The following is a 21389-nucleotide window of genomic DNA, read 5'->3' as shown; positions in this document are numbered from 1 at the left end:
CAATAAACCATCTTAAGTAAGTCCGTTTCCTAACTATTACTCAGCCATTCCTCACTGCTGCCAAAAGGGAACTGTGAATGCCAGTCTGCAGGACTTTATTTATCAAATTTTAACACATAAATAATTTTGGCATGCAAGCCTCACTTTATGACCAGAATCAAACATTTTCATGAAACAGCAGGTATAATTCTAGCAAAAAATGCCATGTAGTGGCATTGTTCTTGCTGCAACATTACAACATCTGTTTCAACAATTTTTTTTAGAAAATCTGTTTATTAAATTAGCAAAATTAGATAATTTTGCTGCTTGATACTGTGGAACTGTATAAAGATAATTAAAAATGTTATGTCACGTACCTCTAAATACTGGATTACTGGTAACTCTCTGTATTTCTGCTTTTATCTAATTTGGTAGGAAACTAAGTGCAGAGCTAAGAAAATCACATTTCTGTTGGTTATATAAATACAAAATTATTTTACGTAGCAAAATTAGGTGCTATGCTGAATAACATTTTAGTGTCATGACATTAAACATCTGGAGACAAATAGTACCTAAGCCACACAGCTTAATTTTCCTTTGAGGTTTATCTATTTTTACTTACATTTCCTGGATGTCAGCTTATAATAATTACTCTTCTACACACATTTCTAGCACTAATGTGACAGACTGTGAATGCTTCTTGACAATAGAACATAATATCCTCCTTACAGGTTTCTGCCAGCAAGGCTACAATCTTACCATCACGTGTATAAACATGTAAAAAGCCTTACTTAAAACATTAACAAATTTCAAATGTATTTGGCTTACTGTTAAAAATCACATACAGATTAGACTTTTATCAAGAAATCTAAAAAATAAAGCTAGATGTAAAGAATTTTGAATACAGTGTGTGACATCTGTATCTGAGAGCTGCCTCAACTTTGAAGCATCTGTAAATTATGTCAGGTCATTTGAAAAGTAGCAAAAATTTCCATTTAAGATCTGCTTCTAATAAGTGTTGCTTACAAAGACAGAATACCAATACAAAAACTAAAAAGCAGTTCCTAGTATTTTTGTGAATATGACAAACTGTTCATCTGTGGCACAGGACTAGACACGGAATTACAACAGTAATTCCAGTAAAGCAGCAGGAATGTTTGTATTTCTCCATCTGACATTAAAAGCAGCGTGCTTTATGTAGGCCTCATTTGTAAACCTCCACGAATTTAATCAAACACATGAGAGTTTTATCCTAAGAAAGAGCAAACACATTATGAACTGCGTAGCCTTATTTCTCTGTGAAAGGGTAAGAAGGAAAGAGAACAGAGAACAACTGAAAAATCAGTGAATACAGGACTTCCATTTAATTAGAAGGACTTCAAAATAAGTCAAAACACATAAAATGACAAAGCTGCTATCCTGGAGGATGTACATCACAGTGACTCTGGCTCATATCCATAGGTCTTTACATTCTTTTATTGCTGAGGTTTTTGCATGGTCTTAGACATAAAGTATGCAAATTATCCCTGTGATTTTTTTTATCTGGCAAGAAATTATAAAATACAAATTCAAATAAATTTTGAGTGTTTTGATTTGGGTTTTCATAAAATAGGGGTGTAATGGAACTTTTATAATATCTAAGATTTTTCTGAATTGTTAGAAATCAGAGGAACTGTAATGTGGTACTTCTGCATTGGTACTTCTCTGGTTGCCTCTATTCCTGAGTATTTAAATAAGGACTGAAATATTAGTAGCTTAAAAGTGTATAATTAAAATTTGAAAGCTCTAGATATTTTTTTCTTTTTTTACAGCCTAAGAATATATGGCTTTTTCATGTATGAAGGGAAAATCAGAAGACTTAAAGTTTTGACAAAGAGAAGATAAAAGCAAGTTGAATAAAGCTAATCAAAAGGTAAATAGGTAAGACCATTTTCTTTTTTAATAAATTAATCTCACTTAACTCCAAAAATACTACCTAGTAGAAAAAATGGTTTTCAAGTTAATGAGAACAAAAAAATTAAATACCTGGTAAAAAATGTGTTCAGCTACTACAGGTTTTACCTTACTGAAATAAATTCAGTGCTTTCACATATTTAAATAAAAACCTAAGTTCCTTAACTGTTAATCAGAACTATTTGTAAGCAAACAAAGCATGTTTTATTGAATAGTCCTTGTCTCTAGAAAAACAATGCATTTATTGAAATTAATACATACCAAAAAATTCTGAAAGCAAATATTTTCTTTATATGTGATGAGCACAGCACTTTCAGCAGATATGAGGACTGCTCACAATAATCATACCAATTAAATAATCCACATAATTGCCTGGTTCAAGGCAGTATTTTATCTATTATATTGCACATTCATGCCTGTGATTATGAGAGAAATTTTCCTGGACTTTCTGGGGTATGCAGACTTTTTTTCTTTCTTTCTTTGATCATGTCAGTGACTGGGATATGAATATCGTGTTTTCTCTTAAGATATTAATCCAGCAAGAAATAAATTTTGTAGAAAATACTGACTTCTTTTTACTGTTTTGATCTGGTTAAAAGATTTTATTCAGAAAAATATAATTTATAATAAAGAAGACCTGATACTGACTTAAAAGTTCTAGGGACATTCCATTAACGTCTGGAAGAAACTCTCAGAATTCAGAAATAATTTGGCAGAAAACTGATATTAGAATATCATCTTATATTACCGTCTCTTAACTCTTTGAAGAGCAATACAGAGATGAAAAAACGCTAATCTGAGACTTTTCAGAAATACTTATGCAAATGCTTAAATTTTATGAATTAGTCCTCTGGAGATGCTAATGATTTCCCTTCATTTTGAACAGTTGCATTATTTTGTTTTGACTAACAAAGCACAAGCTGTAAAAATTACTATCTGGCATGGACTGAGGTAGTTTGTTTCCCTGATTACTTATTATTCAAGTATTTGTCCATTTCCTTCATAATTTATTTATTCAATATACAGGTTAGATTTCTCTTGGAAATTTTAATGAACAGGTCTTAAAATGTGTATATACTCTATACAAGTTGTAAAATCTCATAGCAATCTTTCCATCTGAATCCCTCTCATGTCCTTCTTGGAAGGAAAAAGAAAGAAAAAAAAGGCAAGCTGAGAGACTGGGTAGAGGACTTGATAATATAAATTTTGTGATTAAATTGTGGTGAGGTTTACATGTGCTACATAATCTTGCAGTGAATCTTTAGCAGTTGTCTTGCTTTTAAAGCTAGATCTTTATCTTAATTTATAGATATAAATCTTTATTTATAGATTTCAATATGCTATAAATGATAAGGGAATGTTGAAGAAGAAATTTCTGTAACGTGCAATCATAGCCTATTGTGTATATTTTAACATATTTTAGGTGACAACCTTTTTTTATAGCCCTGTTCTCTTTACCTTTTTAATTCTACAGCTCAGAACTCTGTCCTCTCCTCCATGTTACAGTTTTTCTTCTCCTCCATTTTATGCTGGCTTTTCTTAGGTATCATGTCTATATTTGACAACCATACCAAAAAAGAGAGAAAGTCTTATTTTGTCAGCCCACCAGACTGTCATCACCCCTTTCTTGTTTCTGGCAAAAAAAAAAAAAAAAAAAAAAAAAAAAACAAAACAAAACAAAAAAAACCTGGGACTTCTGTCTGCCAGACTCTGAAGCTTGGAGTTTGTCAATTCGGTGGTATTACTTTTTATGTATCAGGCCAGAGGTAGTATGTCAGATCATATTGCAAAACATTCTGTGTTTGTTCTTCACAGTATTGTGAGGCCTAACATTGTACACAAGAGTTTGAACTGAGAGCCTGATCCTGCAGCCAGTATGATTTTTTTTTTTACCTTAATTTGAACACAAGTCTTCATAACACAGTGGCCAGACAGCCCACAGGAGGCAGGAAACTGGAGGCAGAATCTTTTGATAGCCCATGCTCTGCGTCCATACTGAAGGAGATGCATGCACTGGCTGGGTTTGTGGAAAAGATTAATTAATTAATATCACAAAAATATTAAAATCACAAAAAATAAAAAAGAAAGGAAGTTGAGGGATGATCTGAAATGTAGCATGATTCCAATAAACATAAAAGGTGTTGTGGTGAGGTGTGATGAAGTCTAATCTTACCATCTGTACTGGACAAAGCTGGAACTGGCCTCCAAAGCTGGACCAAGCTTTTAGATGGCAGATTGTAAGTCGTGAGAGTGATGGATACAAAATTCCAAACAGCTTTATGATTAAATCAGCTACCAGTCAATTACCATTAATAGTTCAGATGAATAAAATTTTTTGTTCTTTTTGACATTATATAGACATTATTTTAAAATAATGAATCTGGTAAAGGCCTTTAGCTTTTACTAACATTTTTTTTAGGCTGAGCAGCTTTCAACATTGGATTTCCCTTTAAGAAATATTCAGCAGAAATGTTTGCTCAATAAAGAATGCCAAGTAACGCGGTAATGTTCTTGACCATCCACACAAAGAGAAAAGTTAAATCTAAAATATTTTCTGTACATGAACTCCAAAGGTCATATACATCATGATTCGTGTAACACACTAAGGCCTTTATCTTTTTTTTATTACATCTGTCCTTAATTGGTCCTCAGCTGAGATACAACCACACACTATTTTTTTGTTTACTTTTAAGTTATTAACTTTAGTATTTTTGAGGACAATGACAATGTTTCAATACTTAAAAATAAAATGGTACCATAAGAGGCTAATACCTTGTGAAGAATTTATTAGATTTTCCTAGAGATGTTTTCAGATAGCATGTGTATGTCTTTCCTAAATCACCACAAAAGGCTGTTTTGTCTATCTGTAACTATTAGTTGTATGTCAAAATGAGCAAAGCCTTTTGCCAAAATACAACAGCAATCCTGGTTAAAAAATTAGTTTAGGAAAGAAGAAATTAGTAGTGAGTTCACATTTCAACTGACCATGACCACAGGTAAAAAACGTGGTTTGATATGCAAATCTATAACCATGGGGAGATGGAATATCTGGTGATACAGACATTACAGAGGCAAAATAGCATTCTTTACTGAAAGTGGTTAAGCATTGGCACAGGCTCCCCAGGGAGGTGATGGAGTCACCATCCCTGGAAATGTCAAAACACCCGAGTAGATTGTGGCATTTTGTGGTATGGTTGAGTGGGCATGGTGGTATCCAGTAGAGGGTTGGACTTGATGATCTTGGTTTTTTCCAACCTCAATGGTTCTATGATTCCATGTAACGAAGGGATAAGGCTCTGTTCCTGAGGATTTGAGACAGCCGGCAGCACATTTGTGGGCTGTAAAACTTCACACCGACACATGCACTTTACACATCTACTGAGATACAAGCGCTTTGGGGATTTCACGAGATACGAGCATTTTAAGATTCATTAAGAGCGAATTACACCCCAAAACACGCCCTTGCGGCGCATCTCCCACGAAAACAGCATCACCTCCTACTTCAAGCCCCAAGGAGCGACGAGGGTCACGCTAGGTACGCGTGGAGAGGACAGCGGCGGGGGTGGGTGGGGCAGGGGGAGCGGGAGGAGGCGCAGCCCGCCCGGGGCTCCGCGGCCGCGCACCGGCACCGCCTCCCCCCGCCTCCCCCCGCCTCCGCCCGCCTCCGCCCGCCCCGCGCCGCGGCCCCGCCTCGCGCCCGCGATCAGCTGCGCGCGCGTCACGTGGGCGCGTGTCGAAGGTCACGGCGCCCACAATGGAGCTGTCGCCGTACGCGCAGGGCGGGTGGCGGCTGCTGGGAGACCCCCGCCGCTTCCCCCGCCGCCCGTTCGCCGCCCTCCTCCGCGCCGCTTTCCGCAGCCTTCTGGATCACCCGCAGGCCGGGTTGGGTAAGGCGTGGCGCGGAGGGGGGTGCGGGCCGCGCCGCTCCGCGGAGCGCGCAGGCGGGCGCGGGGCTCCACCCGCCTCCGCGAATGTACGCGCGTGTCCGCGCTGGACCGGACGGTGCCCACGCACACACACGGGGCGGCTCCTGCGCCTGGACGGCTCCAGGGTGCCGCTGCGCGGGGTGTCATCGCTAATGCGCGCCTTCTTCATTAGAGCTCCCACCTGTCCCAAGGAGAGGGGCGGGTCGGGAAGGGTCCCCCCGCGCGTTCGTGTCCGCGGGGTGGGGTGGGCTAAGGAGGCAGTGTTTCCCCGCCGCTCCACTGCGACCCTCTGGGGGGTTTCGCGCGTGGACACGTCCTACGGCAGCCCCGGAGCGAGGGTGCACGGCCGTGCAATTAATTTTGCGGTGTTAATGACTCCGCCGCCGCCTCCGCGGACGGAGGGAACCGCCGGTGCCGGGCGGTCCCGGTGTCCCTCCCGGCCGGTGGCACCAGTCCCGCTCCTCGCCATTAAGAGGCTGCTGAGGATCGCGGACGGGGCTCGCAGAGGAAATTGAGGTTTTCCTCCTTTCTTTTTTTTTTTTTTTTTTTTTTTCCGTCCTTTTATTTTTTTTTTTTCCTAATGGAAAGGAGATGTAGAGGCGGTGGGGCGCGCAGCGCCGCACAGCCCCGCCTGGTACGGCTTGCCCCAGCCAGTGCTTCAGCCCCTCACCTTGTCCTCCGCCTCCTCACACCTTGCCTACTTGCTCCGTCCTTTCACTCTGAAACACCAAATGTGTTTCATTTTGAAGTTTTTGTGGGAAAGATAGTGTTCAAAGAGCGAGCAGCAACCTTTGGTATAGTGTTCTGGGGTTTGGCCAATAAGTGTGTCATCAGTAATTCATTTATTTTAGACGATCCAGACCTGAAAGATATTGACCCTACAATATTAAAACATTGCCATGCTGCGGCTGCAACGTGTATTCTGGAGGCAGGGAAGCAGAAAGCTGACATATCTGCTATAAGGTACTTGTACGTGAAAGCTACACCATTTTTCTAGTGGTTGTTACTTAAAAGTGTACTGCTGAGTTAATGTTAACAGAAAACTAATAAATTCTTTTTCCCTATAGCACATGCCTAGAAGACTGTAAACTGGATAAAGAAAGAATAGAACAATTTTGCACCGAATATCAGGTTTTTAAACCAATTTTAACATACTAATTTTTCTCCTTTAATAGGAATTTATTGAACCTAGCAAATATTTTTTTTTCTCTCACTCCAGAAAAACAAGGATGCATTGGAAATCATGTTGGGAAGGTAGGTCAATCACTCAGCAAAAACATGGTTTCGCTTACAGTTAGTTTGAAACTGTCCTGGAAGACACTTCTTCATACTTTAGGTGTTTAAAGTAAGTAATATTGTTCCATTAAAAAATAAAGTGCATTTTTAACAAACTCTAGAAAACAGCTGTTGAAACTTTTCTTCATTTGGAATTCTACTCTAAAAAAACCTTTTTGAGCTTCCCAAGAAGCATTATCAGGATCATGAAAAAGTTCTTTATTGATGGACGGCTTTAGAAAATGACCTTTTCTTTTAGCATAAGGAACTTGTAATTGTTTTGTCTTTCAGCATAGGCAGATCTCCTCTCCATGTAACTGATGTGTCTTGGCGCTTGGAATATCAGATCAAGGTAATTTTAACAGATCAAGGTGTTTCTTTAGTCTGTTTTAATGCTGAGACCTGGCTTTTTTACGTGTTCTTTGTTTTTAATGTAGAACAATCAACTTCATAAAACTTACCAGCCTTCCTATTTGGTGACCTTAAACATAGAGGTACTGTACTCCCAGCACCCTCAAAGGAAAAAATGCAATTTCATTATTTTTTAACATAAAATAGACATTGCTGTTTCTTTGCTTTTTTTTTTCCCCTTCAGAGCAGTGATTCAGGATCACACCCAGATGTTAGTTTTAGTTGTACAATGGAGCAATTACAGGTACTTGTTTCCTTCATCATTCTATACTTAGCCCCAGTTGTGGATGTACATGTTTTTAACAACTTGCCAATAAAATGAAATCATATATACCATTACTTTAAAAAAAAAAAAATCCAGTACTGGGAGGGTAAGAGAATTTTCCATAAAAGTTATCCAAGTGTATTTTTACTGTCTATTTCAAATAAAGTTGCAAAGTAACTGAATTTAGTTGTGTGGGTAGTATTTTACATACGTGCATAAATATTTTGCCTGTTTTCATAACTGTAATCCATATGTATGTGTGGGAGGAAATTCATCATTTTCTGAAACTCTGATTTCCCGTGCTTTAGAGAAATTATTAAAGAAGCTAGTTCAGTGATTTAAATGTGTCATGATTAAAAATAGAGAAGGAACTGAAGGCTCTTCAGTGGTGTTAATGACATGTAAGAAATGTCCTGAAACAAACGTTGATCTTTGTTTAGTGATTTAAATGTGTAACTGAACAATAGAGGTATTGTAATGCTTGGAAGTGACCAAACTGTGGAGGATCGGGAAGAGGGGTTGGTGGGAGAGGAAAAACAAGATATTAAAACTTAAGGTTTACACCTCATCTTTTTAAATGTGTCTCAAAAGTTGCCCTTTTGTCAGTAATGAGTGTTTCTAGTTGGTTTGCTGACACATAGCAAAATCTGATGTGCTTTAGCTGGAAAATGGTCCTGGTACAAAATTGCACTCAAAATATTTTCAGTGTTTTAGAAATCCATGTAGTACTTCAAAGCCTGAAGCAAATGTCAGCATTAGCCATTGTGGCAATACCAATAAAATCGATGTGTTAATAGCAATGATGTATTTTAGGAGCAAATACATTTTTAAAAGTGTTTTCCTTCAGTTCCCACTTTTCTGACTACATTGTAAAATACAGAGCTATTTAATTATTTCCTTGCATTGTTCATCAGTTGCAACACTTCTTCGTGCTACGGAGGTGCTGGCTTCACTTGTGTCTGTGTATAAAAAAAGTATTCTGTTCTTCTAGCTGGCCTTTTAAAAATATGCTTATTCTAAGGTTTTATTTCATGTCTTAGGACTTAGTGGGAAAACTAAAAGATGCTGCAAAAAGTCTAGAACGAGCGACTCAGATGTGATTAAAGGAAGGTGTCAGCCTGCTGAAGCACTCTTCTTCCTAAGTGTCTCCTAAATGACAAATGTCTTTCATCTCTTGATGCAAACTGGGGTTTTTTAAAGCCCTTGCATGTGAATTAAGTGAAACAACTTTTTTACGTCTGCACTGGGTATTACTTGCTCATGTAATTTTGTTTTAATAACTTCTGTTAAATATTTGCTGAACTGTCTTGTCATGAAGGTATTCCTTCTGTCTTATTTTGTATATTTTTACAACTGTCACTGCTTATTTTTCTCCGTAATCTAATAAAAGTTTATTTGCTCCTGTTGTGCAATTTCTATTGACGAATTTGCTGTACCTAAAAGTAAGATGCTAAACGTTAAATCAGCTCAGTGAGGCGAAAGTGCCTTCTTCCCGTCCCGCGGCTACGGCGCGTTTGCTAAATCGCGCGCCGCGCTTTGTCATTTCCAGCCGATCTTGCATGTCTCCTACGAGTAAAAGTTGGACCCCGGTGCGGGGGACAAGAAAGGATTCGCTTTAATCTTGTGGACCCGGGGCGCCTCACGGGAGGCCGGCAGAGTCCGCGGAATGGAGCGGAGCCGGGTGGCGACTGCGGCTCGACGGCGGGGCTGCTCCCAGCATCTCCCGATCGCCTTGGGCCGCGCGCGGAACCGGTGGTCTCCGCGGGGCCGCTCGCTCCCGCGGGCAGGTGCGGAGGGGCTCCGAGGCGCGGTCCGTCCGTACCTGCCGGCGACGGAGAGCTGCCCCGCGGAGGATGCGCGGCGGCGGCCGGTCGCTCGCCGCGGAGCCGAGCTTCTTCCTCTCCGTTCCTCCGCGCCCGAGCGGCGGGCGGCGTCTTGTCCTCGCCGGAGGCGAGCACCGGGAGGGCTTCCCCGGTTCGCTCCCTCCCGCTCCGGCGGCTGCCCGTCCCGCCCGCGGGGTGCGGGGACCCTGTGGGTCCCCGCGACACCCGCTCCCGCCACCGCTCGGGGCGGAAAAGCGTCCGCGCGGCCCTCGAGGGGACGCGTCGCCTCGACGCCGGCGGCTCCGCGCGGCCCCGGGCGGGCGCGGCGGGGCGAGGGGCGCGCGGCAGCGCGCACGCGGTGGCGGAGGCGCGAGGCCGCGGTGCGGATCCCCGGAGGTCCCTCCGCGGCGGGACGGGGCGTGCGGGGCGGCCGGGGGTGGGCGCGCGCAACAAGTGCGCGGAGGGAGGCGAGGGCTGCGGGGGCAGGGTGACGGGCGGCGTGTGGGGCCGGCGGGCGTGTGGGCTGTGGGGCTGCGGCGCGGCGAGGATGGAGAGGGCAGCGCCGGGCAGGGCGGGGAGCGCGGGGCGAGAGCGGGGAGCACAGGCGCTGAAGGGGAGCCGCGACGCGGGCGGAGGGAGCGCGGGGAAGGAGGGCGGTAGACACTGGGGCTGCGGCGGGGCGGGGGGAGGCGGGCGGCAGCCGCGGAGCGGGGCCGAGGGTCGGGGCGGGCGGTGAGGAAAAGGAGGAAAAGGAGGCATCGGCAGCGCGCGGGCGAGCGCGTGCAGGGCCGGGGGGAGGGGAGGGAGGGAGGGAAAGAAGGGAGGGGGTGGCGGGCGGGGGAGGGGAGGGAGGCGGAGGGGGAGGAGGCGGCCGGGTTGCGGGATTGGGTCACGGGGAGGCTGCCGGGCCCCGGCGGCAGCGCCGCTAATTCCCAGGCCGCCCTTAAGGAATGAGGCGCCCCACGTGACGCTGGCGGGGCGGGCGAACTCCGAGCCATTTTGGGGACGGTGTCAGTTTCCACTGTGTGCCTTCAGCGTTGCATTCTTCCCTCCTCCGCCCTCCTCCCGCCCGCCTGCCCGCCCGCCCTCCTTCCCTCCCCGGGTCCCCGCCACCAACTATGAAATAACAACAACAATAATACTCGTAATAATAACAATAATAATAAAAGAAGGAACGCGAGCGAGGCCGCGAGGCGGAGCGGGGGGCAGAGGGAGAGACAATGGGCTGGTGGAGAGAGGACCCATCCGGACCAGGGAGACTGTGCGCTCCCAGCGCCTGAGCCGCCCGGGCGGCCAACTCGGAGGGAGCGAGAGAGCGAGGGAGCGAGCGAGAAGGGCCCGCGAAGAGCGGAGGAGACCCGGGCGTTCTGTAACTAAAATGAGCGGAGCGCAGCGGCGGCGGCGGCAATAAGCTTATTGCAATTGACAGCGTCTGCAGTTCATTTCAAGATGGCCGCTTGGCTCACATTCATTTTCTGCTGAACGACTTTTAACTTTCATTGTCTTTTTTGGCCGCTCCGATCATCACCCACCGGCTCCGTTTTCCGGGTACGTATGAAGCGAGGTGTCGCCTTACCAAGGGCGGGGGGCGAAGGGGGCTCGGCGGCGGTTTTCGGCCGGTTTGGGGGCTGCAAAGGGGCGCCTAGGTGTCCCCCGAGCTCTCCGTATGGGAAAAGCGCTGACAGGCTGCTCTAGCCACACACACACATACAGACACGCAGCAGCAGCAGCAGCAGCCTGTGCACTCGCTCGCGTTACGCACCCACATTTGCAAATTTTAGTTCCTTTCTTTCTCCAGACGCCCCCTAAAACCTTTCTGTGCACATGGCCCCCGAGGAGAATATTTATATTTCCCGACCCTGCTGCTAGCCCGGCCCGAGCGCCCTTTGTTTAAAGGCAGATTTTGATTAAACAGGGACGTTCGTGAAATCTGGAGCTGCCTGGGTCAAGTGATTTCAGTCCTCCCCGAAAGAAATGTGTCTGGGGGAGGTTAAAATGTCAGATAACGCACCCATTTTATAGAGACGGAGCCAGCGGGGGGTAGCGATCCTCCTGGGGGGGTTGTTAGGCGCCGGGGCACCCAGCAGAAAATGTTATTAACTTAAGTTGGACAAGTACTTCTGTGAAATTGGATGGGTTGTAAGATGGCGGTTCCCAGTTGTTTCCAATGTCTCCTCTTACATTTCTGCTCTAAATGGTAAACTTTAGGGGTTTGTGCCTACTGGGAGAGGCAAGGGGTGGTCAACGCCGAGAAATAACTTTTTTGGGGGGTAAGGATAGCACTTTTAATGCGGTCTTGGGGAGCTGGGGCGTGCGGTTTGCTGGAGCCTTTGGAGCAAAGGTGATGTGTCTGCGGGACGCGGAGGGGGGGTGGCGTGTGTGAATTTCTTTTCTCTGGTTGGTATTTTTTTTTTCCCCTGAGCCCGGGAAGGGTAGATTTACATTAAATACTTTGTCAGGTCTTAAAGATGTCACGAGTGGGCTCCTCGTGCTGCTTATGGGCAGTACTTGAAAGCTGCTGGTGTTATGTTTTTATAATTGAATGGCCTTGGCAATATATAAAGCGGGATGTTTCTGTGTGATTGCTGTAAACATTTGCAAATAATCAGGTGAAAATAAGCAGGAAAAAAATCGCATTTCCATAAAAGTGAGGTAGTAACTTTTCAGCCTCTAAAAACTTTGATTCACTCCTTCACTCTCCAGAAAAGTTGAAGAAAACCTGGGCATGTGTGCCCATTTGCAAGCTTGGTACTAAAAGAATTTTTTTTTGCGAAGTTTGTAGTGGTGAGAGCAGCTTCTCTTATGGGACTGTCCCTAGGACCAGGGACGTTCAGTACAGTCCAGTAAAACTACTTTGAGTGACTCTGTGCAGTCCGTCCTGGAAACTGAAACTTGTGTTGCACTTTGCCAGAGACACGAAGTCTTGACCTACCTGATCGCTATTACAAAATTAACATTTTAGTGTATTTTTTTAAGTAGACAGATTGTGTCTTATGCCTAGTCCCAGGGAGGTGATTTAAGAGACTGGAGTCCTTTTGCACTCTGTTGCCAATATTCAGGTCTTTTCTCGCTGCAGCGAGTTGGGCAGAGATACTTGAGCTTCGTGTGCCTTCTCTGAAAGAACTACTGTCCTCTCCTTTAAAACGTATGTGGTCATTCTTAAGCGTAAGAGTAATAACAGGCTCGATAGTACAAGTGGCTCTGGCTGATAATGGGTGAAGATGTAGAATGACGGCTGCTTTATTCCTGATGAGAGTTTTCCGAGAGGAGATGGGTGCAAAGTACACAAACCTACCCGAGCGATGCTCCTATTTTTTATGTATGTATTTTCTGTTAGAGACCTGTCGAGCAAGGTTTGATAGCTTATTGCCTTTATGGATTTTTAATAATGTAGGTGATTCTTAGCAGGAGAATGCACTTCTGTTTTTCTTTATTTTGACATAACTTGTTTAAGGCCTTTGTATAATCGGTTGGCTGGCAGCGTTTATTTCTAGCAAGTATCATCTACGTATATTTTACGTTTAGTTGTTCCATGTGTCAATGTGTAAATATATATTGTCCTGGCTGAGAGGCTGTTTGTATTTCTGTGAAGTGTTGGCATTCACCGTGTGATCAGCAGGAGCAGAAAAAACATCTGAAAGGGTTTCCCTCGTACCAAGATATTAAACTCAGGCTGCTGTAGTAAAATGTGCTGCGTACATGTTACATCCCCGCAGGCACAGACACGCGTGTGCCTGTGCGGGTCGCTTTTGGGGAGAAATTGGGTGTCTAGTTCAGCTTGCTGGGGAAAATCACTGATTTTCAAGATAGCTCATAGTGCGCTGAAAATGTGCTAACTTTGGGCAATAAATAACCCGCATTTAGGGGTTGCTTCGACAAAACAGGTTTCACGGTTGAATTTAATCCCCCTCCATTTAGGAAGGGGCTATGCCTTCGTGAAATAAACGCGTTAATGTCTTGAAAGGTTTGTCCCAGTCTGTCAGGGTTGGGAAGGAATTCTCGGTCAGCCGGCTTGTGTGACCTCGGTCACTGCTGGGGTTTTTTTTTTTTGGTTTAGATATTTATGAATTATAAGGTAGTGACTTGAACAAATAAAACACAGAACCGTGAAAGCAGCCTGTCCATGTGTAAGTACCTAAAGGGACTCCAGAGCCGCCGGCTTCAGGGCACTGGGTTCTTCAGAGAGGCGTGCAGAAACGCCGTCTCTGCCTTTTCTGGGAAAAGCAAAACCTCGGTATCAGTTTAAAAGGAAGAAGCGGAGGGTCAGGGACCCTGGAAGCGACATTTAAACCGCAGTACAATGCAGCGGGGGTCTTGCTTTCCCACACGGTGCTGGGAACAGCTCTGGGGACCTGATCTGTCTTGGTACTTCTGGGCACTTCGCTCTTCTGTGTGCTGGCCGGCTGTGGCTTGATGCTGGGGAGTTTTATCTGCTGCTCACTCGAGGGTTCTCCTGCAGCAGCCAGAGAAGTTTCCTGGTCGGGGTCGCTCGTTGGCGCTGTGCACACTTCTGACGAATATTGTACCCCTGTCCTGGGCAGTTTGGCCGACGTTCAAAGCTTTTAGAAAGCTTAGTATGTTGCCTCTTTTTTTTTTTTTTTTTTTTTTTTTTCGCTGCCTAACACTGAAGTTTGCGAGTGGCTGCGGGAAACCTCGCATCTTGAGCATACGATGCTGAGGTGAGAGGTGGCTCGCTAGCTCTGCCTCGGGAGGAGAGGGGACCAAAAACGGGAGCTGATATGCTGGGAGCACCGACCTGGGGAAATTAATAGCTTGGACTGGAGCAACGCTGTTACATTATATTTTTTAGGATCTGGTTGACAGAAAATAATTTACTCTGCTATTGACGTGTCTGACAGGGCTTTTTCCCCGTGTGTACTTTTCCCTTTATCTCTTATTCCCTCTCATTTTAAACAGTATGTGTGCATCTAGCGTTGGTGCCAGTACATGCGATGGGGTTTTATGGGTTTCAGACTGTGAAAATGACATTTGTTTTTCACTCTTGTCGCTGCATTGTGTTGACAAGGTGTTGATTTAGCTTTAGGAATGATCTGGTCACATGGTCCTTCGCATGTTGTCACTAATGTACCGTTTAAAGTCGGTTTGGGCTTTTTCCCCCCTCTCGGTGTGGTTTATTGCTGAAAGGGGGGGTTGCTTAAGGATCCGGAGACTTGTTTTCTCCCGTCCAAGCATCTTACTCTGGTGCTGCAAATCTCTTTACACCTTTTGCAAAACTTTGCACCGCGCTCGCCTCGTCTGCGGGATGGTTTTCAAACAAGCGTCAAAAGGTGGGAGAAGGAAAGAAGGAGAAAGAAAAAGAGCTGGGGGGGAGAGAAGGGTAGGAAGGAGAAAAGTGAGGAAAGCAGAGAAGGAGGGAGCGGGGATGCCGGCGCGGTGGAGCGGGAGCTGGGGCTCGGCACCCCATTGGCGGTGCAGGGGGCTCGGTCCCCGGGAGCGCGGCACGGTTCTGCTCGCCGGAGGGAGGGAGGGAGCGGAGGGGGAGAGGAGCTATCTCAGACCAGCTCCTCGCACCGAGTCGACGTGGAGAGAGGCCCCTGAGAGGATCCGAAATGGCCGAGGCTCGGGAGGAGCCTCTGGCACTCGCCTCCGCCAGGCTGAGACCCTAAAGCCCGGGGCCGCCCCCGCAGCCCGGGCTGCCCCGCACCGCGCCCGGGCACCCTCCGGGCTGTGGCAGCCGACCCCGCCCGGGCCGCTCCCGCCCTCCCCCTCCCCTCCCTTCGCAGCCGGGCTCCCAGACCCCCGCGGGCTCCTTGGCTCCTCTACCCCCTCCGCCAGCCCCCGGGCCCCGCGTCCCACCCCCTGGCCCGGCCCGGCCCGGCCCGCCCCCCCGGCCGCCCCCCGCCCGGCTCTCGTGTGTTCCCAGCGGTGGCAGGATGCCAAGTGTAAGTGTAAGTTGCTATAGCAACCCCCTCGGAGAGCGGAGCAGATCCGGATCGGCACCGAGCCGCAGCGGCAGCCGCCCGGACCCCCCCCGGCGGGCCGGCCCCGCCACCCCGGTGCCCGGCCCCGCTCCGAGGTGCGTGTGTCCCCCCCCCCCCCCCCGCCGTCCCTCCCCCCGCCGCCCCTCCCCGCTCTCCGGAAATGCCAGGGCAGCCGCACCGGGAGGCGCTGGTTCCCCTTTGTGCTGCTCGCCGGCAGCCCGGTGCCCGTCGTGTCGCCCCCGGAGCTCCCCGCCGCATCGCCGCCGAGCCGCCAGCGCAGCCCGAGCCGGCTGGTGCCGCCGCGCCTGGGGAACGGCCCGTGCCCGCCGGGGAACGGCGCGGTGGGTGCCGCGGAGCGACCGCCCCTCCGCGGGGCTGCGCCCAGGCCGGCCCGGGGCGGTGCGGTGCGGGGACGCCCCGCCGGCCTCGGGACCGGCCCTCGCCCGCCGCCCGGCCCCGCGCCGCCGCCCCCTTCGTCTTCCGTGCTTGGTCTTCCCCTGCGCCGGGGGATGCGATGCGATGCACGGGGGAAGGGGACGCGCCGGACCGCGGCACCTGGGACGCCGCCGCGCTCGTCCCCGCTGACCGGTCCTCTGTGTGTGTGTGTCTTTCAGAGCCGCTCCTCGCCACGCCAAAATGCACCGAACAACCAGAATCAAAATAACCGAGCTAAACCCCCATCTCATGTGCGTGCTCTGCGGCGGGTACTTCATTGATGCAACAACCATCATAGAGTGCCTCCACTCCTGTAAGTACGACCGGGCGCTCCGCGTTTTTCCCTCGCCGCTTCCCTCCTTTCCCGGCATCCTGGGAACACACACGAAAAAAATCCTCCCAAGCCCAAACCCCCCGAGGGGCTCGGGACCGCTGCCCTCCTCCTCCCCGACGGGAGGGGAAGTAGGTGTTCCAGCCGCCGTGCAGATTTTCTGAGGACGGCCCTACGGTCTTTGTTAAAGTAATAATATATGTACTATAGGCGTCTCCTTTTCATGGTAATTGCAGCTTATTTGGGTAGTTGTTTAGCTTAAGCTGTGTGTTGCTGACAATGGACGATTTGCTGTAGCTTGCATAGTTTAGAAAATCGCACCTTTATCTATGCATATCTGAGTGGCACCTAGGAGCATCACTAAAAGCCTGTGGTGTTTGACTTACAGTCTGTAAGACCTGTATCGTGCGTTACTTGGAGACCAGCAAGTATTGTCCTATCTGTGATGTCCAAGTTCACAAAACCCGACCGCTTTTGAATATAAGGTAGGAGAAAGTTGCGAAGTGCACACTGCATCTCTGGTTTTGCTTTATATGGGGAGACCGGTGTCAATGTTATCTCTTCGTCTGCAATTTAAATCTGAAAGGGCTTGTCAATTTACAAGCTAACTCGTGTGTATGTGCTCTCTTTGGAGTTTCTTCACTGATTGAAACTGAAGATGCCTCTAGATGTGAGACAGAAAGTTATTGTTGGTCTTTTTTAGCATACGCCAGTCACTGATGCCTCTTCCCTCTCCCCCATTCTCACATATACCACCCCGACAGTTCTTGCCTCTACTTTCTGTATCTCCAAGACATGCATCACTCCAACCACAGCTCTTAGTCATGAAAACTGCTGCAACTTTCCAAACTAAGAGGCAAAAGCCTTTAAAGTATCACTTGCCTTTCAGAAACATTTTTGTTGTCAGCACTGCATTTTGCTCTCTAGGGAGGACATGTAGTTTTTAAGGCCTGCCTTCAGTCTGAGAGAGTTCTTTTTCAGTTGTGGTAGCACAGATGAGTTTTGGTTCAGACTGGTATTTAGAGCAGGGTTAGTTTGATTACAAGGTCCTGTAAGTTAACTTTTTATGACTGGCCTCCCACTTTGTAGAAGATGCCTCGTTGTTGTGAAAGTTTATAAGTGAGGAGCTGCCATTTGGATTAAAATATTGCTTCATCTGCTTAATTTTGTTTTGGGGTTGTTCTTTTTTCAGGTCAGATAAAACTCTCCAAGATATTGTATACAAGCTAGTACCAGGCCTTTTCAAAAGTAAGTAGTTAAATCAGGTATTTTCTTAAGAGCAGAAAAACAAAACCAGAACTGCTATCCTATATCAATACCGTGAGTTACAGAGTAACTACTAAAAGAAAAATATATGCTTTTCCATCTAGATGAAATGAAAAGAAGAAGGGATTTTTATGCTGCTCATCCGTCGGCTGATGGTAAAAGCTTCTCATTCGCAACTTTAATACGTCGCATTGATCTAGATGTTTTACTGTTTCCTTTTTAACTTACAAGTGATGTATTACTGTCACAGAATTTTAAGAAGTTAAGTCAGCATAATAAAAGTTTATTGTTTTAACAGTCAGGTAGCTTTCATTCATTATCTTACTGTGAAGATCTTTTTTTCTTGTTACTGAGAATTGCTGTTCTTCCTGATTTGAATTTCAAAATGTAAATTATTGTGGAAATTTCTGTGCAGCTGCCAATGGCTCTAATGAAGACAGAGGAGAAGTGGCTGATGAAGACAAAAGAATTATAACAGACGACGAGATAATAAGCTTATCCATTGAATTCTTTGACCAGAATAGGCAAGTTCCAGAATGGCAAAATTTTATGTTTACCTGTTTGGCAGCACCTGTATTTATTTTTTTGTTTAATTGTGTAATTTCTTCTCACAGACTGGAGCGAAAAGGAAATAAGGACAAAGAAAAATCAAAGGAAGAGGTAAATAACTTTCCTTTACTCCAGAGGAAACATATCACACACACACACACACAACTTTGGGGCAGGTCTGTAGCTGAGAAAAATATGTAGGTAAGTGTATCTAGAGGAAGCACACCTGCTATTATGGCACTAGATACAGAGGAGGTAAAACATCTTCATACAGCTGTATATGCAGGCAACTTTTTAAAATTAAAAATACCTGTAGTATTATTTTTAAAGCAGAATCTGATTTTTTGTCAAAGTTAGGGGAAAATATTTAATCTATTAGAAAATAATATATATTGCATATGTAACCTGAAAAGATATTAAATATAATACAAATATTTACATATAAATTTAGTTACAATTTTAAATTACTTTCTCTAGAACTGTAATTTGCCGCTTATTTCTGATGTGCCCTCTAAGACAGCAGGCATTGTTGTAAAGTAGTTCATAATTTAGTAAGGTGCACTTTTTTCAACATGAAATGTTGGAATACAACACTGGTGGGAGTAATTGCTCGTTCTCAGTAGACTGATTTTCTTTACTGTGCCATTAGGTGAATGACAAAAGATACTTGCGCTGCCCAGCAGCAATGACAGTGATGCATCTAAGAAAGTTCCTGCGGAGTAAGATGGATATACCTAACACTTTCCAGGTACCCGTGGGGAAAAAATGTGTTTGGCTTTTTTTTTTGTAGGACTCATTTTCTCATTACAGCTAGTCCCAGCAAGTGGTAACAGCCAAGTATTTCTGGTGTGTGCTATACGTTATTTGGTTTTTGTTTAAAATATCTGTCTGTAGAGTTTGGTGACATTGTAATTTTTTTAGTGCTGTAAATACCAAAGTATTAAGAAATTGCTCCTTGATGTATTTGTGATATCTGTGACAGTGGGGCTACTTTTACCTCAGAGCAGTCATGTGCTCGGGGTAAATGCCTGGATGCTCTTTAATGCAAGGGTTCGTATCTTGAACAGATCGATGTGATGTATGAAGAGGAGCCTTTGAAGGACTACTACACCCTAATGGATATTGCCTACATCTATACCTGGAGGCGGGTGAGTATTTCCAGTGTGCCTCCCAGGAGGGTGCAGGTCATGGCCTGGGCAGGGCACTTACCAGGGTCTTCCTTTTGCTTTGCAGAATGGGCCTCTGCCCTTGAAATACCGAGTCCGACCTACTTGCAAGAGGATGAAGATCAGTCACCAGAGGGAAGGCTTGAATAACAGTGGGGAGCTGGAAAGTGACTCTGGGAGCGACAAGGCGAGCAGCCCAGCAGGAGGCATCCCCTCCACCTCCTCCTGTTTGCCCAGCCCCAGCACGCCAGTCCAGTCTCCTCACCCCCAGTTCCCCCACATCTCCAGCACCATGAATGGCACCAGCAGCAGCCCCAACAGTAACCACCAGTCCTCCTTTACCAACAGAGCTCGGAAAACATCAATAAACGGCTCCTCGGCCACTTCATCTGGTTGATGCAACAACCAGGCTACCACCCTCACCCCTCCTTTATATAGATCTCTCCATGCCATTACAGCTTTATAGATGCTAATCCATGTGACTATCATCCAAATTGCTTTCTTTTGTAGTAACACTGAACTTGGCTATAAAAGGCGGACTAGGTGACGTTCAGGATGGACGTTAATGGAAACGCAAGATTGAAATGTAAATTGTTTTCAGAGGACTGGGAAGCAAACAAAAGTTACACCTTCACCTGTTCTGAATGATGTGGAGTTGTTTCTGTCCCCATCATCTGGAGCCAGGAGACTCCAGAAGTCAATACAAATCCTGGGAAGTAGTTTGTTAATCCAGACTAACTCCTCCATTGCGTTCTCTTCGATTGTTATTGTTCTTATACTGTTTTGTGAACCTGTAGAAAGCAAGTGCTTTTTCATCTTGAAATCCAACAAAATTGAAAGAATATGCATAGAAAAATGCATATATGTAGCCATGTCACTGTGAATAACAATTTTTGCGTATTAGCCATTTTGATTCTTATGTTGCATCTTTTACTTCTCTGTTGCTGCGCAGAACCGATCAAAAGAAAAGTAAACTTCAGTTTTACAATCTGTATGCCTAAAAGCGGGTATTACCGTTTTATTTACTGACTTGTTTAAATGATTCGCTTTTGTAAGAATCAGATGGCATTATGCTTATTGTACAATGCCATATTGGTATATGACATAACAGGAAACAGTATTGTATGATATATTTATAAATACTATAAAGAAAATATTGTGTTTCATGCACTCATGATATGGTTGTTAAATTTCTAAACTGGTTCGACCCTTGCAGATGCCGCCTGTTTGAGCTTTGCTCATACTGCAAGAAACACGTTGTGTGTGAGAGCTACAGTATTGGGAAAGCACAGTCAAGTCTCTGATAACCTGGAGGCAATTGGCAATCTTAAAAGGATTTTACTCGCTTTGTCTTTTTTTTTTTTTCCAAATGGAATATTTTTACTTTACCAAATGTTGAAGCGATACAGTGAAAAAAAACCTCAAGGGACGTGGAAATTTTAGACCTGTTTGATTACCTTTTTATTATTTGGTGTGGTGGGACTGTGTTTTTAAAAGCACATGGAATCATTATAGAAGCCATAAACTATTTGATATAAATTTTAAGGAACCAGCAAGGGCTGGATGAAGGCATTTTATCTAAATTTGTTTTAATATATATGTATATGGTACAGTACTAACTTCATTAAAATTTAACTGGTACTTTAATATTTCCAATAAATTGTGGAGAATGCCTTCTCTTTAATGGCCTGCAAGTAGGTGCATTTTATTAGAGGCTTCTAAGGGTGGGGTTTTTTCAATAGGAGGAACTTTTCCACCATAAAGTATGAACAGCCCAGAACACTTTTCAGTTTGTGCTTTGCTTTGGTCGAACTTTGTGTGTGTTCATCACCCATCAGTTATACATTTGTGAGGGTGTTTATTCTATATGGATATTGTTTCATGTTTGTACGGAAAAATTGTAGTTAAACATTTCATTGTCTCCAGTCTGCAAAAGAAGCACAATTCTTATTGCTTTGTCTTGCTTATAGTCATTAAATCATTACTTTTGCATATAAATTGCTGTTACTTGTCCTGCTTGTTTTTATAGACCAGGTGATTGCAAATCCTCCACAAGATTATTGCTTAT

General features: G+C 45.4%; 2 protein-coding genes across 3 annotated transcripts; both read left to right on the top strand.

Moving 5' to 3' along the window:
• The first annotated feature begins 5639 nt into the window (after positions 1–5639).
• Positions 5640–9209, top strand: COMMD3 (COMM domain containing 3). 2 transcript variants are annotated; one of them, XM_069006658.1, is made up of 8 exons: positions 5642–5819; positions 6710–6821; positions 6926–6989; positions 7078–7112; positions 7425–7485; positions 7571–7627; positions 7729–7788; positions 8850–9209. In XM_069006658.1, the coding sequence occupies exons 1-8, from the start codon at positions 5687–5689 to the stop codon at positions 8907–8909; spliced, it is 582 nt and encodes a 193-aa protein (XP_068862759.1). In that variant the 5' UTR covers positions 5642–5686; the 3' UTR covers positions 8910–9209. The 2 variants fall into 2 exon arrangements, with proteins under 2 accessions (XP_068862760.1, XP_068862759.1); XM_069006659.1 differs by lacking the exons at positions 6926–6989; positions 7078–7112 and having other exon boundaries at positions 5640–5819.
• A 1463-nt stretch (positions 9210–10672) lies between these two features.
• Positions 10673–21319, top strand: BMI1 (BMI1 proto-oncogene, polycomb ring finger). Its single transcript, XM_069006657.1, has 10 exons — positions 10673–11180; positions 16189–16322; positions 16729–16825; positions 17533–17588; positions 17711–17761; positions 18022–18130; positions 18221–18266; positions 18805–18903; positions 19223–19303; positions 19389–21319. Exons 2-10 carry the CDS (start codon positions 16211–16213, stop codon positions 19716–19718), a joined length of 981 nt encoding a protein of 326 aa, XP_068862758.1. The 5' UTR covers positions 10673–11180; positions 16189–16210; the 3' UTR covers positions 19719–21319.
• The last annotated feature ends 70 nt before the right edge of the window (positions 21320–21389 follow it).

This window comes from Aphelocoma coerulescens, chromosome 2 (assembly GCF_041296385.1).
Source record: "Aphelocoma coerulescens isolate FSJ_1873_10779 chromosome 2, UR_Acoe_1.0, whole genome shotgun sequence".
NCBI classification, from domain to species: Eukaryota; Metazoa; Chordata; class Aves; order Passeriformes; family Corvidae; genus Aphelocoma; species Aphelocoma coerulescens.
Note: the sequence above shows the minus strand (reverse complement) of the source record. Positions and strands in the feature narration are given on the sequence as shown.

Excerpts from the sequence above, each read along its gene's own strand:
- BMI1 (XM_069006657.1), top strand. The coding sequence starts at position 16,211 with ATGCACCGAACAACCAGAATCAAAATAACCGAGCTAAACCCCCATCTC. Across the intron at positions 17,762-18,021 it reads TGCTCATCCGTCGGCTGATG|CTGCCAATGGCTCTAATGAA; the intron begins GTAAAAGCTTCT and ends ATTTCTGTGCAG. Across the intron at positions 18,904-19,222 it reads ATATACCTAACACTTTCCAG|ATCGATGTGATGTATGAAGA; the intron begins GTACCCGTGGGG and ends TATCTTGAACAG.
- COMMD3 (XM_069006658.1), top strand. The coding sequence starts at position 5,687 with ATGGAGCTGTCGCCGTACGCGCAGGGCGGGTGGCGGCTGCTGGGAGAC. Across the intron at positions 6,822-6,925 it reads GCTGACATATCTGCTATAAG|CACATGCCTAGAAGACTGTA; the intron begins GTACTTGTACGT and ends TTTTCCCTATAG. Across the intron at positions 7,113-7,424 it reads TTGGAAATCATGTTGGGAAG|CATAGGCAGATCTCCTCTCC; the intron begins GTAGGTCAATCA and ends TTTGTCTTTCAG.